Below are 17,139 nucleotides of genomic sequence, written 5' to 3' on the forward strand. Positions count from 1 at the left end.
CTTTCTGTTTCCCCCTTCCTTTTTTTTCCAATAAATTATATAGATTTTTCTTTTCCCACCTATTTCCATTATTTTTAAATATTTTAAAATCTTTTATGCTCTCCGCACCCCCACAAGAGCTATACCTTGAGTGCCCTACCATCCATTCTTAATTAGCACATTCGTTTAGATAATATCACCAACTTTAACACCTATGTGTTCTTTTGTTCTATTGTTGTTGACATCTTTTGATGATCTGCTTCTATCACTGCTTGTTTGTCCCTACAACCACACCCCCCCTCCACTTCTCTCTCTCTCTCTCTCTCTCTCTCCGCACCCCCCGCCCCCACACACCTTAAACCAGCTTATATTTTAACTCTTTCTTGGACTCGAACTCAAGTTCGGTCGAAGGGTCATGAGGACTCGAAACGTCAACTCTTTTCTTCTCCGCCGATGCTGCCGGACCTGCTGAGTTTTTCCAGGTAATTCTGTTTTTGTTTTGGATTTCCAGCATCCGCAGTTTTTTTGTTTTTAACAATACTTTTAGATTGACCAGGCTCTATCTAGTGGCAGGAGTTGGTCAGTACAGGTAACAGCTGAAGTCATGACTACCAGCACTGACCAACTTCTGCCACTAGATGGAGGCCAGCACTTCAGTGTGAGTTCAGCAGTGGAGCCAGCAGCAGGAGCTTGGAGCAGAGACAGGAGTGGAGCCAGGAATGCAACCAAGGGTGTAGCAAGCGCATAGCCAGCAGCAGGATCTAGGAGTGAAGCCAGCAACAGGAGCTAGGAGTGGAGCCAGCAACAGGAGCTAGGAGTGGAGCCAGCAACAGGAGCTAGGAGTGGAACCAGGAGTGGTGCCAGGGACACAGCCAGAAGTGTAGCCATGAGCGTAGCTAGCAGCAGGAGCCAGGAGCGCAGCTAGGAGTGAAGCCATGAGTGTAGCTAGCAGCAGGAGCCAGGAGTGGAGCCAGGAGCGCAGCTAGGAGTGAAACCAGGAGTGGAACCAGCATTAGGAACCAGGAGCGGAGCCAGCAGCAGCAAGAACAGACCCCAGAGCCTAAGGTAAGAATAGAGGTTGAAGGTGAGGGCAGAAGGTGAGACCAGGAGGCGAGGGCAGGTCAGAGGCAACACTGGGTGTTAAGGCTGGCAGTGGGAGGAAGAGAGACTGATGGCAAGAGCAGAATTGCTGTGGTAAAGGTCAAGTGAGCAGGCAGGAAGGTTCTTCCTACAGAAGAAGAAGCCTGTGGCAAACAACGGTAAAGTGAAACTGGCAAAGTTGGATATATCGACACTACTTTCTTAACAGCGTTAAAGTAAAACCATGTTAAGTGAATCAACGTAAAGGGAGGACTTACTGTATCTGCCTCTCTCTTTAAGACGCTCATGAAAACCTGCCTCTTTGAACAAGCTTTCTGGTCACTTGTCCTAATATCTCTTCACAGTGTCAAATTTTACTTTATAACACTCCTTTGAAGTGCCTTGTATGTTTTGTTACATTAGAGGTGCCATGTAAATTCAAATTGTTGTTGCTGTTGTTCCCTTCTCCATCATTTGCATACCTCGCTTTCCCTTACATGCATCTCTGCTATTCACCTCAACTACTCCATGTGGTAACGAGTTCCACATTCTCACCGCTCTCTGGGTAAAGAAACTTCTCCCGAATTTCCTATTGGATTTATTGGTATCTATGCTCCCTAGTTTTTAGCCTACCCCACAAGTGTAAACATCAAAGCAAAAAGCAGTAAGACAATGAATTACCTTTATATATTCATGGTGGTAGTGTTCCAATGTTTCAAGATTTTGAGTGAGGTAAGCTGTAAAATAAACTCAGTTTTAGAAGTCCCCCAAGAGAGGTTATTGCATAGCTTGGCTTCACACTGAAGCCAGAAGGTCACTGACTCTGCTCAATGAGCTGGGGGAGACCGGATAAGTCAGCCGCGATTGCAACTCTCGATCACCAACCAGCAATTCTGAATTCAGTTTTTAAAAAATCCTGAATAAAAGTGCAGTGTTGGTTAAAAAAAAAGTGACCACAAAGCTGTTGGATTATTGTCAAAACCCAATTTGCTCTCTGATGTCCTTCATGGGTAGGAAACCTGCCATCCTTTATGTGACTCCAGTCCCACACCAATGTGGCTAACTCCTGTGTGCTCTGTGATGTGGCACAGCAAGCCATTCAGCGGTACTGTAACTCATCACGTCCCAGCCCACCAACCCCTTCTCAGGACAACCAAGGGGTGGGCGACCAGTGCCCGCCTTGCCAGCAATGCCCACATCCTGAGAATTAATTCTTAAAGGATGATCAGCAACTGAATCAATCAAATGATTGTCTTGCCCAAGAGTGCCGAGGACAAATTCTCATCACACACTGAACAGGAATTTGTTGAGAGAGGGAATTCTTTATGATTACTTCTCAAAGAAAGAACAAATTTCAAATTTGCATCTCTGCAGGGTCTTTCAAGGTCTCGGGCAATTCCAAGGTACCTTACAGCCAGTGAAGTACTTTTGAAGTGTAATTACTGTTGTAGGAAAGATGGCAGCCAACTTGTGCACAGCAAGCTCCCACACACAGCAATGTGATAAACGATCAGATAATCTCTTTAAGCGATTTAGTTGAGAGATAAATATTGACCAGTTTACCACAGAGAACGCCCCTGCTCCTCTTCAAAATAGTACCTTGGGTTCTTTTACACCCACCTGCCTTCTCATCTGAAAAACAGCACCTCCAACAGTGCAGTACTCCCTCAGTGCTGCACTGGAATGTCAGCCTAGATTTTGTGCTCAAGTTTCTGCAGTTGGACTTAAAGGCACAACTTTCCAACTGATTATTAACATTATCAAACCCATCTTGTTAACTAAATCAACAAAAGTTTAAAATAAACTGGGCCACAGGTTTGATGCTGGCTTTTCACCTTTAGTCCGATGCCAGTTGTGGGAGCTTGCTGTACATAAATTGGCTGCTGTATCTCCTACATTACAACAGTGACTGCACTTTGAATATACTTCATTCTCTGCGAAGTACTTTGGGACATCCTGAGGCTCTGAAAGGTGCTATATAACTGCAAGTCTTTCTTCTATTAAGGTCTGCAACGCTGGTTTGTAAGTTATGGCTTTGGAAGTGGAAGATTCTGGGTTAGTCTTTAGCACCACAGCTGCTGCCGATGAAGCAGCTTGGTAAATGCATCATATGCATGCAGCACTGTGCCATTCAGGACAGATCTGATTCTTGGTCTGAGTTGATCTCAGCCAGGATGACAACAGTTGGTATTCAGCAACTCTGAGCAAAAGAAAATAATAAACCAGGATTTCTACTCCTGAATGTTATCCAGTGAGCCTCGCTGGCTCACTGCGATGCCCTGTACAGTCAAGTAGCCTACTACCTAAACTGGTACATGAATGATTGCTGGAAGGAGAATGGTTTTCAATGCCAACACAAGTGCAGCCCAACTGAAGCTAACACTTACAGGTGGGGAGGGGTGTAATGAAGTATTGGACTGGAGGAAGAGAAAGACATATAAAGCTTTTTAAAAATTCTTATGCAGGATGTGGGCATCGCTGGCTGGGCCAGCATTTATTGCCCACCCCTAGTTGCCCTTCAGAAGGTGGTGGTGAGCTGCCTTCTTTAACCGTTGCAGTCCATGTGGTGTAGGGAGGGAGTTCCAGGATTTAGACCCAGCGACAGTGCTCTAAAAGCTCAGGGATATGGCCGAGACATACCTGAGATGGATGTTCCACATGGAATTGAGTCAATGGAGCCGTGGCTGTTGGCATGAACGCTTAAAGATGAGAAGGAATTATACAAGATGGGCAGAACTGTGATGGTAAATTCACCAAGCTCTCTCCCTGTATCAGAAATCGTCACCAGGGAGTCCGTGAAGTGAAGCGTCTGCAATTCCTTCGTTGCTGAAACACACAATTCATCACCTTGAAAATCAGCAGAGTTGTTAAACATGGACAGCATAGTATTCTTTCACCCCTGGCATCTGAGTTCAGTTGTAGACCTGACTGACACAACAACAACTTGTATTTATGTAGTGCCTTTAAAATTGTTATGATATGGCAGTTGGTAATTGCCGGACTGACCAATTCCCAAAAGGAAACTTGGCCAACCTATCACAATGACTTGAAATTTGTATTTTTATTATGAAAAGGTATATGCACTGAAGTCAGAAGTCAGGGGGAGCTTTACTCTGTATCTAACCCCGTGCTGTACCTGTCCTGGGAGTGTTTGATGGGGACAGTGTAGAGGGACCTTTACCTTGTATCTAACCCCGTGCTGCGCCTGTCCTGGGAGTGTTTGATGGGGACAGTGTAGAGGGACCTTTACTCTGTATCTAACCCTGTGCTGTACCTGTCCTGGGAGTGTTTGATGGGGACAGTGTAGAGGGACCTTTACTCTGTATCTAACCCCGTGCTGTACCTGTTGTTGTGGAAAAACGGAGTGAACACTCAGACCCTGGAGGCTTCTCTAGGAAGTCTTTATTAAAATCGTGATATCACGGAGAGCCTAGTCGCATACAACGGAGCGAACCAGTCTCTGACTAACACCTCTTTACACACATAGATATAGCAAAAGGTTCATGACAGAAACTTGGGCAATTACAATAGTTTCAAATGGCTTCAAAGGACAGCAATCAGTGTTGATGATTTAATGATTAGACAGGACAATGTCAATGGTTTAGCAAATAGACAGGACAATGTCGATGGTTTAGCAAATAGACAGGACAATGTCGATGGTTCAGCAAATAGACAGGACAATGTCAATGGTTTAGCAAATAGACAGGACAACGTCGATGGTTTAGCAAATAGACAGGACAATGTCGATGGTTCAGCAAATAGATGCTATTAATATCTTGGGCAATGTACACACAAAAGTTTTTTCCCTCTTGGATTTTGCAACCATATCTGACATCCGGAGCCCCTTGGTCTGGGAAGGTAGCACTGGCCCTTTGATTTGCTAATTTAGGTGCTGGCTGCCTGACTGTTTGGGGACATTCTACAGTAATTTCATTATACATGTACTTTAATTTCCTTTCCCAATTATACATGTAGTTTATTTCATTCACAATTATACACGTATTTTATTCCTCCACACCTGTCCTAGGAGTGTTTGATGGGAACAGTGTAGAGGAACCTTTACTTTGTATATAACCCCGTGCTGTACCTGTCCTGGGAGTGTTTGATGGGGACAGTGTAGAGGGAGCTTTACTTTGTATAGAACCTGTGCTGTACCTGCCCTGGGAGCGTTTGATGGAGACAGTGTAGAGGGAGCTTTACTCTGTATCTAGCCCTGTGCTGTACCTGTCCTGGGAGTGTTTGATGGGGACAGTGTAGAGGGAGCTCTGCTCTGTATCTAACCCCATGCTGTACCTGTCCTGGGAGTGTTTGATGGGGACAGTATAGAGGGACCTTTACTTTGTACCTAACCCCGTGCTGTACCTGTCCTAGGAGTGTTTGATGGGGACAGTGTAGAGAGACCTTTACTTTGTATAGAACCTGTGCTGTACCTGTTTTGGTTCCACCTTGATTTCAAATACCTCCATGGCCTCGACCCATCACACCTCTGTAATTTTCTTCAGTCCCACAACCATCCAAGGTATCCTCTAATTCTAACCTCTTGAGCATCCCCAATTTTAATCGCACCACCTTTGGTGGTTGTGCCTTCAGCTGCCTGGTCCCTAAGCTCTGGAATTCCCTTCCTAAATCTCCCTGCTTCTCTTTCCTTCTTTAAGGTGTCCCTTTAAAAATATCTCTTTGGCCAAACTTTTGGTCATCTGCTTTATGTGGTTTGGTGTCAAGTTTTGCTTTATAACACTCCTGCGAATTGCTTTTGAACATTTTATTTTGTTAATGATGTTTTATAAATATAAATTTTTATTGTTGCACAAGACCTGGAAGTACTTGATGCTCAGAGCCTGTGCTTGACTTGGTATGTGTTGAAGATGCAAACATACAGAAACAGACACACAACTGTAACCAGCCGCAGAGTAGAGCGACACAGTAGGAACCACAAAGTGGCAGCATTTCCTCCACCATGCTTTCCCTCAACAAGCTTCTTGTGTCAGCTACGCAAGAGAGGAGTCAACCAGTGAATGGAACGCATCACTCCACCAGCTGGGAATATGGGAAGTTCTAACCCTTGCCAAACATTGCATGTACAGGTTTGATATCAAAAGTTTCAGAAACCATACACACGTGTACATCACTGTTATCCAATAGAAATTGCCAACTAGTCCCAGATGTGGTATTTAAGCATATCTGAATAGAAAACACCATACACACAAGACAGGTAAATGTTCTTCAGATATATGTATAAATTCAGTGAACATCTACAAGCATTCTGCTACCACAGAAGGCTACGTGGTGAGCTAATAGAGGTCTTTAAAATTCTGAAAGGTTTTAATAGAGTGGATACTGAGAGGATGTTTCGTCTCGTGGGGAAGAGCATAACTAGTGGCCACCAATATAAGGTAGCCACCAAGAAATCCAATAGGAAATTCAGAAGAAACTTGCTCACCCAAAGAGTGGTGAGAATGTGGAACTCGCTCCCACATTGAATAGCTGAAGTGAATTTAAGGGAAGCTAGGAAAGCATATGAAGAATGGGGAATAGAGGGTTGTAATGATAGATTTAGATGAGGAAAGATGAGAGTCAAGTAGAGCATCAACACTGGCCTGGTTTGGTTGGGCCAAATGGTCTGCTTCTGTGCCGTATATCCTACGTAAGGATCCAAAGCCCTCACGGCCATCAAAAAACAATCTCAAACTATGCTTTTCCTCTTGCCATTTCACAAACAAATGCACAGAAGTTTCATCCGAACATGTGCCAGCTTGAATATAAAAATCACATGGCTGAAAACGGTGTCAATTGTGTCATTCAGCAATCAGAATGCAGGATTCCCAGTTAGTTACATGTGGATAGTATATGGGACAACAGTGATGAACAGACACATACATCTTGAATATTGCTGAAAAGAGAGACAAGTTGCTGAAGCTTTTTGCTTTGCATTCATCAGGACTCAGCGGCTACCTTATATCAAGAATGCCAAATTTCAAACGATCCACAACAATTTATACTACAGGAAAAAAGAAATTTATTGTACAGTTGGCAAGTCAACTCTGATTATCTTAAATTGGTTGTTGGTGTAGCTGTTAGCACACTCAGGATTATCCAGCATGTGCTGCCTGTCACAAAACTACCATATTTTTCATAATATTATTGTGTGCATAATTTATGTGCATGTGGATGGTTCTGTCTGTGTGGCTGATTTAATTGAATCAGAGTCTGATAGACTGCAATGTTGAAATTATCAAGTATTAGGTGTGAAAAGGGTATTTGAAATGCTAATGAGTGAGCCACGGTAAAAATCTCAGCAGATAGGGTGTGAATGAAATTTGCATTTTAAAATAAGTGGAGAGGCATTTGGTTTTCAAAGAAACACGATAAAGTTTTACAACTGACAGGATAAATAGAGCAAGGTTATTTGTGTTTACTTTGATATGTTTACTTTTCCCAGAAGGAAAAGGCCATATTGACAACATGAAAGATTTTTACACTACGACAAAAGTAAATTCCAAAGTCATATGGGAACAAAGGCATTTACATATTAAAGAGGAGGAAATATATTTTAAAAAGGATGGAATTTGTATTGAGGGTGGCGGTGTAAGATCCAAAAGATCCATCATTTGATACAGACTTGGGGAAACAGCTTCTAGCCACTTTGCAGAAGTCTACTATTCCAGTAACCAAAGTTGTGTTAAAAGCCTTTGGAATTCCACAGTAAAGTGGGTGCTTGTGGTAACCTTGCTGGAAGCCTCTCTAAATTTAAAATCTATTTTGGACTGTTGCCTTAAAGTGGGTGTATAGGTGGGAGTCAGGTTAATTAGGAATTCTGGGATTTGTTAAATAACTGTAATCTTATGTATGTGTTTTATTCTTGTCTTTTGTTAATAAATGTTTTAATTTAATTTTTTAAATCTCTAAAGGCGTTAGTGAACTCATCACTTCTGAATTCAGTGCAGTGCACAAACCTTCTTGTAATAAATACAAATAGCAAAACCGTTGTGTTGAGTGGCCTGGTTTCTCTTGTGGATTTGGTCAGCCTGGCAAATACCACCTGCCGTATCATAACATGCCCAATCGTGGAATCACATCTAAAAGTAGATGGTCCATTTTGGATTTTGCAAGCGTGGGCTGGTTGAGTACGGTCTGTACTCTGCCCATTATGGATGACTGAAGGAACATGCTGTTTGATTCGATCAGCCAATCACTGTGATGTACGATGTATCAGTCATGGCTCATTTACACCTGCTCGAAGCGACATACAATCCTACACAGGGACCAGTTCTCTGCAAACAAAAGGACTATGTTCAAGCCTTGTGCCTTTTTTTGAATTAACTGGGAGCTTGGGGAGCCTATTGTTCCCTGTTGCTATCTCCATGGCAATGCCTCGGCCAATCAGTCGACTTGCCAACCAATCAGCACCCTTTTTTCCAATGGTATAAATTGTTGTGATCGTTTGAAATTTGGCATTCTTGTGTTTGTCCTGATGAATGCAAGAAGAAAAGTTTCGGCAAACTATCTCTCTTTTCGGTAATATTCACGTTCTGTACTACCAAGCAACTGTTTGAACACATATGTCTATTTGTGGTCAGGCAGAGGAAGGGGCATACACAACAATCCTGGTTGATATGGTGGAAAAACTCAGCAGGTCTGACAGCATCTGTGGAGAGAAAGACAGAGTAAACATTTCGAAAATCTAATGCTGAGTTTTTCCAGCAATTTTTGTTTTTGTTTCAGATTTCCAGCACCTGCAGTATTTTACCTTTATCTGTCTAATATGGTGCTAGCTTCAGTTCTAGAAGTTGGACACTTACTGATTGAAGTCAGGAAATTAATGGCTTCAGGACTGACTGTTGGCAAAAGCTCTGGTGATGGTTGTTCTGGAGTTAGTGCCTGACCTGGGGGTGCCAGTTGGTCTTCTGTCTCGAGCTGACCTGGGGGTGCCAGTTGGTCTTCTGTCTCGAGCTGACCTGGGGGTGCCAGTTGGTCTTCTGTCTCGGGCTGACCTGGGGGTGCCAGCTGTCCAAGCTGATCCGATGATTCTTGGTGAGCCAGCTCTCCCAGAGAGGTATCCAGCTCTGGGGATTCCAGCCGTTCTGGAGCTGCCAAATCTGAGGGTGCCTCCACATCTGGAAATTCAGACGTCGACATTCTGCAACCTGCCTCCCTACAAGACAAAAGGTAAAGTTCAGGAGAACGAAGGGACCTGTTTGGCTCGTGTAGCTCAAAACGAATAATTAAACCCTGTGCTATTCAAGAAGGCAACATCTTCCCCCCTTTTCCCCCCAGTAGTTTCCCTCTCCCTTCTCCCTTTGCGAAGGTGCTGATATGTGCTGGGCTCTGTATCTACAGTGACTCACAGTCACACATCATGAAGCAGATATCCAAAGAAACACCTTTCAGAAGAACTGATATATTCAAGTGAGATCTCAAAACACCAAAAGAAAAAGGACTGCTCTCAAGCGTGGCCAGAACTCCGCACTCACCGAAATGACACCAGGGTGGTTTTTTTTATTTGTTCTTGGACATGGGGCAAAAGGGGTTAAATTACAAGGACAGGTTGCATGGACTAGGCTTGTACTCCATTGAGTATAAGACCATAAGACATAGGAGCAGAAATTAGGCTATTTGGCCCATCGAGTCTGCTCCACCATTCAATCATGGTTGATAAGTTTCTCAACCCCATTCTCCCGCCTTCTCCCCGTAACCTTTGATCCCCTTACCAATCAAGAACTTATCTATCTCGCTCTTAAATACACTCAATGACCTGGCCTCCACAGCCTTCTGTGGCAATGAATTTCATAGATTCACCACTCTCTGGCTAAAGAAGTTTCTCCTCATCTCTGTTCTAAAAGGTCTTCCCTTTACTCTGAGGCTGTGCCCTCAGGTCCTAGTCTTTCCTACTAATGGAAACATCTTCCCCACGTCCACTCTAACCAGGCCTTTCAGTATTCTGTAAGTTTCAATCAGATCCCCCCCATCCTTCTAAACTCCATCGAGTATAGACCCAGAGTCCTCAAATGTTCCTCATACATTAAGCCTTTTATTCCTGGGATCATTCTTGTGAACCTCCTCTTGACCCTCTTCAGGGCCAGTACATCCTTCCTGAGATACGGTGCCCAAAATTACTCACAATATTCTAAATGTGGTCTGACCAGAGCCTTATAAAGCCTCAGCAGCACATCCCTGCTTTTATATTCTAGTCCTCTTGAAATAAATGCCAGCATTGCATTTGCCTTCCTAACTAACGACTCAACCTGCAAGTTAATCTTATGAGAATCCTGGACTAGGACTCCCAAGTCCCTTTGCACTCCAGATTTCTGAATTCTCTCCCCATTTAGAAAATAGTCTATGCCTCTATTCTTCCTACCAAAGTGCATGACCTCATACTTCCCCAAGTTGTATTCCATCTGCCACTTCTTTGCCCATTCTCCTAACCTGTCCAAATCCTTCTGCAGCCTCCCCGCCTCCTCAATACTACCTGTTCCTCCACCTATCTTTGTATCATCTGCAAACTTAGCCAGAATGCCCTCAGTTCCTTCATCTAGATCATTAATGTATAAAGTGAAATGTTGTGGTCCCAACACTGACCCCTGCGGAACTCCACTAGTCACCTGCCGCCATCCTGAGAAGGACCGCCTTATCCCCACTCTTTGCCTCCTGCCAGACAGCCAATCTTCTATCCAAGCTAGTACCTTGCCTCTAACACCATGGGCTCTTATCTTACTGAGCAGCCTCCTGTGCGGCACCTTGTCAAAGGCCTTCTGGAAGTCCAAGTAGATAACATCCATTGGCTCTCCTTTGTCTAACCTACTCATTACCTCCTCAAAGAATTCTAACAGATTTGTCAGGCATGACCTCCCCTTGATGAAACCATGCTGACTTTGCCCTGTTTTACCATGCAGTTCCAAGTATTCTGAAATCTCATCCTTAATAATGGACTCTAAAATCTTACCAACAACTGAGGTCGGGCTAATTGGCCTGTAATTTCCCGTCTTTTGCCTCACTCCCTTCTTAAACAGGGGTTTACATTAGCAATTTTCCAGTCCTCTGGGACCCTCCCTGACTCCAGTGATTCCTGAAAGATCACCACTAACACCTCCACTATCTCTTCAGCTATCTCCTTCAGAACTCTGGGGTGTAATCCATCTGGTCCAAGTGATTTATCCACCTTCAGACCTTTCAGTTTTCCTGGCACCTTCTCCTTGGTAATGGCCACCATACTCACCTCTGCCCCGCGACTCTCTTGAACTTTGGGTATGTTACTCGTGTCTTCCACCATGAAGAATGACGCAAAGTACCTATTCAGTTCCTCCGCCATTTCTTTGTTCCCCAATACTACTTCTCTAGTGTCATTTTCCACTTTTGCCTCTCTCTTACCCTTTATATATCTAAAAAAAACTCTTGCAATCTTCTTTTATATTACTGGCTAGTTTACCCTCATATTTAATCTTCTCCCTCCTTATTTCTTTTTTTGGTTGTATAAGAGATTATTGGATGATTGAATTGAAAAGTTTATGACGGTTAAAGGCGTTGACAGGGTTGATGGAGAACAATCATCACTTCTGGTTAGGGGGTGGTGGGGGAGTCCAGAATAAGGAGGCATGGCCTTAAAATTAGAACCAGGACATTCAGGGGTGATGTCAGGAAGCACTTCTTCACACAAACAGGAGTGGAAATCTGGAACTCTCTCCCCACACAACACTGTAGATGCTGGGGCCCAATTGAAAATTTCAGAATTGAGATTGATAGATTTGTTAGAGAAGGGTATAAACGGATATGGAACCAAGGTGAGTAGATGGAGTTAAAATACGAATCAGCCATGATCGCAATGAATGATAGAACAGCTGGAAAGGCTGAATAACCTCCTCCTGTTCCTATATAGACAAACATTTCTCTTCCTTCTGATGATGCTGACGGTTGCTGGGGTAGAATCGTACGGATGCTGGCAAACTCAGTCACCTTGCCCCACTTCCCATTTATCACCCAGATAGTGGGTGTGGGACCATCATAGACTGATTAAATCCTGTCTTTACCCAGAGTTTGTGCACCTGCATGTGCTTTCCAGGACAGGGCATTCTAGATTATAACACTCCTCATCTCCTGGCATTTTTGCCAATTACCTTGGATCTGAGTCCTCTGGTTACTGATGCTCCTTATTTACTCAATCAAAATCTTCCATGATTTTGAAAGCCTCTATTCAATCTTCTCTTAACCTTCTCTTCTCCAAGGAGAACAATCCGAGCTTCTCCAGTGTCTCTACATAACAGAAGTCCCTCACCCTTCTACCAGTCTACTAAATCTCCTCTGCACCCTCTCCAAAGCCTTGGTGTCTGGTCTAAAATGTGGTGCCCTGTGCTTTGCCTGGTTCCCAACTAGTACTAACATGTCTGTGAAGGACACGCAGTATGAAAGCACAAGGGATAACCTCTTTCAAAGAGCCAGCATAGTCATGATGGGCCAAATGGCCTCTTTCTGTGCTGTATTATTCTCTCCTCAAAAGAAGGCCTTGCACATATTGTGTTGAGTGAAATAAAAACTAGCATAGCTGGTTAGGCTAAATTCTTGATGATGGACATTGAAATCTGAGAAAGAGAGTACATTCTGTGCCATTGCTACCCTCAGTGCTTCTCCCAAGTGGTATTCAACAAGGAGGAGTATTGATTCATCAGCAGAGGGGGTGAGTGGTCAGTGGTAATCAGCGGGAGGTTTCCTTGTCCTGATGCCATGAGACTTCATGGAGTTCAGAGTCAATGTTGAGGACTCACAGGGTAACTCACTCCCAACTGTTTACAACTGAGCTGCCACCTCCGCTGGGTTTGGCCTGCTGATGGGTAAGGACATATCCAGGGATGGTGATGGTGGTGTATGTAACACTGTCTGTAGGCTATGATTCTGTGAGAATGTCAGGCTGTTGCTTGTCTAGTCTCTCCTGACTTTGCAAGGTCCCAGATGTTGGTGAGGAGGACTTTGTTAGGTTGACTGGGCTGGGTGTGCCTTTATCATGTCCAGTGCCTCAGTTGATCTGTCCAATGTTATTCTTGTTAGGCTTTTTTGTAGCAGTTTGATACAACTGAGTAGATTGCTAGGCAATTTCAGAGTGCACTCAAGTCAACGACATTTCTGTGGGTCTGGAGTTCCATATAGGTCAGACAGAGTAAGGATGGCAGATTTCCTTCCCTAAAGGACATTAGTGAACCAGGTGGGTTTTTATTTATGATTCAATAGTTTCATGGTCACCATTACCAAGATGAGCTTTTTACTCCAAATTTATTTCATGATTTTTTTTTAATTCATTCACGAATGATGTGGGCTTCGCTGGCTGGGCCCAGCATTTATTGCCTATCCCTAGTTGCCCTTGAGAAGGTGGTGGTGAGCTGTCTTCTTCAACCGCTGCAGTCCATGTGGTGTAGGTACACCCACAGTGCTGTTAGGGAGGGAGTTCCAGGATTTTGACCCAGCGACTGTGAAGGAACGGCGATATATTTCCAAGTCAGGATGGTGAGTGACTTGGAGGGGAACTTCTAGGTGGTGGTGTTCCCATCTATCTGTTGCCCTTGTCCTTCTAGATGGTAGTGGTCATGGGTTTGGAAGGTGCTGTTGAAGGAGCCTTGGTGAATTCCTGCAATGCACCGTGTAGATGGTGCACACTGCTGCTACTGTGTGTTGGTGGTGGAGGGAGTGAATGTTTGCAGATGTAGTGCCAATCAGGTGAGCATTTGTCCTGGATGGCGTCAAGCTTCTGGAGTGTTGTGGGAGCCCGGACTCATCCAGGCAAGTTGGGAATATTCCATCACACTCCTGACTTGTGCCTTGTAGATGGTGGACAGGCTTTGGGGAGTCAGGAGGTGAGTTACTCGTCGCATGATTCCTAGCCTCTGACCTGCCTCTGACCTGAATTTAAATTTTCCAGATGCCATGGTGGATACTGAAATCTCGTTCCTGGATCAGGAGCCCAGGCCTTTGGATTACTAGTCCAGTAACATAACCACCATGCTAACCATTTAAATTAATGCCTTTCTTCAAGGGAGTGAGAAGTGCATGTTATGCATTGCTGGCAATCAAACAATAAAATTCATGTCTTCATTATGCTCCGTCACATAACAACCTGTTTCCTGACACTGAACTGAACTGAAGAATTTAAAAGGGGTGAGACAGCAGGTGTACAGTAACAGCAGACGTGGCCTCAAGCTGCAATTGTTTCTGCATTCACAGTGATTGGGTGAGACCCCTAGGCTGCAGATGTGTAGTTATTACCACAACCTAAATAGTTGTTTCAGATCCATACATGCCTCAGAATCAGTGGCTGTCCTCTTAGTGTTATCCTCTGCACTGAATACAATTTAAGCTGAAAAGTTATTTTAACTTTTATTCTGCTATTAAAACCTACTCTGGACCAAAGCTTTAGGGGAGAATTTTCTCCCTGCCGGGCAGGCTGGTAGGGAGCGGACGCAGGCGGGTGTGGAGCCGATCGCTGCTATTTTACATGCACACCCGGGAAGCGCTCAGCGCTACCTGTGCGGGCGGGGGAGGAGGGAGAGTCGGAGCCAGCGCTCTTAGAAATCTCCCTGAGGCAGCTCTGTGCCTCAGGGAGATTAAGTTCAGTCATAAAGATGGGAAAAATAAAAAAAATAAAATTATTCAGACATGTCCCCTCATGTGACAATGTCACAAGAGCTGGGACCTGTTTATGAATTTTCATAAAACATTTTATTTAATTAATAAGCCCTTCATGGAACCTCATCCCGCCCGTGGATGAGGTTCCATGAAAAATGCGAAGGCCGTCTGGGCTCTTCTCCTGCCCACCAGCCTTAAGGTTGGACGGGCAGCCCTGACAAGTACTTTAATTAGTTCACTAATGGCCTTAACAGGCCTTTGACAGTTCAGTGGGCACGCACCGGAGTCGGCTGCGCGCCTGCCGAACTGAAGATCAGAATGACGCGCGGTGACATCGGGACGCACGCCGAACCTCACCACATATCATTTTACTCACTATATTCGATTCTGTCCTTAGTCTTTGATACTATCATTACCACTCCCTTTGTCTTGTGTTCCATGACATCTTTGTCATTTAATTTTTCCTGCCTCCAACCTTTCCATCCTTCTATTTTGCTCCACCTGCCCCTTCCCCCTTTTTCAGCAGCATTAAACCCATCACATTTGTACCTCTCTCCAGTTCTGTAGAAGTCTAATTGGACTTGAAAGGTTAGCTCTGTTTCTCTCTCCACAGATGCTGAAAGACCTGCTGTGTTTTTCCAGCATTTTCTGTTTTATTATTGTTATTTTAACCCCTATTTCAGGCTAGGAAGGTATGTAGAGCGTAATTTGAAAAGCAGATTGCTGCTATATTTGACTTCTAATCTTTCAAAATGAGAATCGCTTGTGGGCAGAGCAGTATGTACCATCTACAAGATGCACTGCAGCAACTCAACAAGGCTCCTTCGACAGCACTTTCTAAATCCACTACCTCTACCATGTAGAAGGACAAGGACAGCAGATGCATGGGGACACTACCTCCAAATCATACACCATCCTGACTTGGAAATATATCGCTGTTCCTGTCCTGTTATTATAATGATATAATGGACTTATTTACTGTACAAGACACAAGGCACCAATCGCTCATAAGGGTTTGGGGAAAATATGTTGTGGGTTCATCAGGCACACAACATTTATGCAAAGGTAGAAAGCTTGAAGGAATCAGAGCTGCATTGTGCTCTGCTCAAAGCAAAGGTGAAGCTGAAACCAGATCGCGTGACACATTTCCCTTATAGTGATGTCATGCTGACATCGCTTAAAGGCATATTACAACAGTTCCTTCACTGTCGCTGGGTCAAAATCCTGGAACCCCTCCTTAACAGCACTGTGGGTGTACCCACACCACCAACTTCTTAAGGGCAACTCTTTCTCTCTCAGGAGATCTGCTGTCATGATATGCCACGCTCGTCTGCCTTGCACTAACCTCAAGGGAATTAGGGATGGGTAATAAATGCTGGGCTGGTCAGCAACGCCCACATCCCATGAAAGAATAAATGAAAGCTACAGAGGAGGAATGGCCATTGCAGGTAAAGTGCAGGAGGGAAGTCAGCACAGATGGTACTATATTCCAGCCTGAGTCAAAATCAATAGGATAGCAAGAGCAGAAGTTGAGCAATGAGTTGACAATGTCATAAACGGGTGCCTGAAAGAGAACTTCTCCTCCTCACTGAAAATAGGGTCCTTCACATTCCCACCAATCAGAGGCCAATTGCCGGGACAACAACCTTGATGGATAGCTAATCCAACCAATAGGCTGGGTCAAACCCCTTGGATGGACAGCCAATGCAACCAATGGGTTGGGTCAAACCCCCCTGGGATGGACGGCCAATCCAACCAATAGTTGGGTCAAACCCCCCTGGGATGGACGGCCAATCCAACCAATGGGTTGGGTCAACCCCCCACCCCCCCCGGGATGGATGGCCAATCCAACCAATAGGTTGGGTCAAACCCCTTGGATGGACAGCCAATCCAACCAATGGGTTGGGTCAAACCCCTCTGGGATGGACGGCCAATCCAACCAATAGGTTGGGTCAAACCCCTTGGATGGACAGCCAATCCAAACAATAGGCTAGGTCAAGCAATGTGGTTGACTCTTAAAATGCCCTCTGAACAAGGGCAATTAGGGATGGGCAATAAATGCTGGCCTAGCCAGCGACGCCCACATTCAATTAATGAATTAAAAAAAGCTGCTTGATGAACTGCAATCCAACCAATGGGCTAGGTCATGCTCCTTGATGGAAAGCCCATCCAGCCATTCAGGAGACACATCTGTTCATTTTCCGCGCCCACCTTTAGCCAATCCGCGTGCGGTGAGAAGGGCAACGCCGGCTTTGATGGACAGCTCGGGCAGCCAATCGGTGGGCAGATCCGGTGACCGGGACAACCAAACCAACAATCAGCAACCGACAGACGCCGAGGTCCCTGGACGGTGAACAACGAGTACAAACGAGTTAATTTGCTTTTTTTTTCCCCCTAAGGGTTTAGATTAACTGTTAGAATGGAGGGCAGCGGGAGGAGGGGGTAGAAATCAGATTTCGGATCTAACAATAAAGTTTC

At 44.6% G+C, this 17,139-nt stretch overlaps 1 protein-coding gene across 6 annotated transcripts in view; it reads right to left on the reverse strand.

Annotated features, from left to right (window-relative positions):
• Positions 1-17,139, reverse strand: part of LOC121284844 (ciliogenesis associated TTC17 interacting protein) — a 44,679-nt gene that overhangs the window by 27,399 nt on the left and 141 nt on the right. For 2 of the 6 annotated variants that reach the window (XR_005944558.1, XM_041200639.1), the window contains exons 2-4: positions 8,859-9,211; positions 3,700-3,885; positions 1,741-1,796 (exon numbers count right to left, since the gene is read on the reverse strand). Coding sequence is in view for 5 of the 6 variants with exons in the window: in XM_041200639.1 (XP_041056573.1) it covers positions 1,741-1,796; positions 3,700-3,885; positions 8,859-9,195 (579 nt within the window). In the remaining variant the exon portion in view is untranslated. Of the gene's footprint in view, positions 1-1,740; positions 1,797-3,699; positions 3,886-8,858; positions 9,212-16,872; positions 17,005-17,139 lie in introns of all 6 variants that reach the window. The other 4 variants (XM_041200641.1, XM_041200642.1, XM_041200640.1 and 1 more) reach the window with 4 other exon arrangements.

The sequence above is a fragment of the Carcharodon carcharias genome, chromosome 12 (genome assembly GCF_017639515.1).
Source record: "Carcharodon carcharias isolate sCarCar2 chromosome 12, sCarCar2.pri, whole genome shotgun sequence".
NCBI classification, from domain to species: domain Eukaryota; kingdom Metazoa; phylum Chordata; class Chondrichthyes; order Lamniformes; family Lamnidae; genus Carcharodon; species Carcharodon carcharias.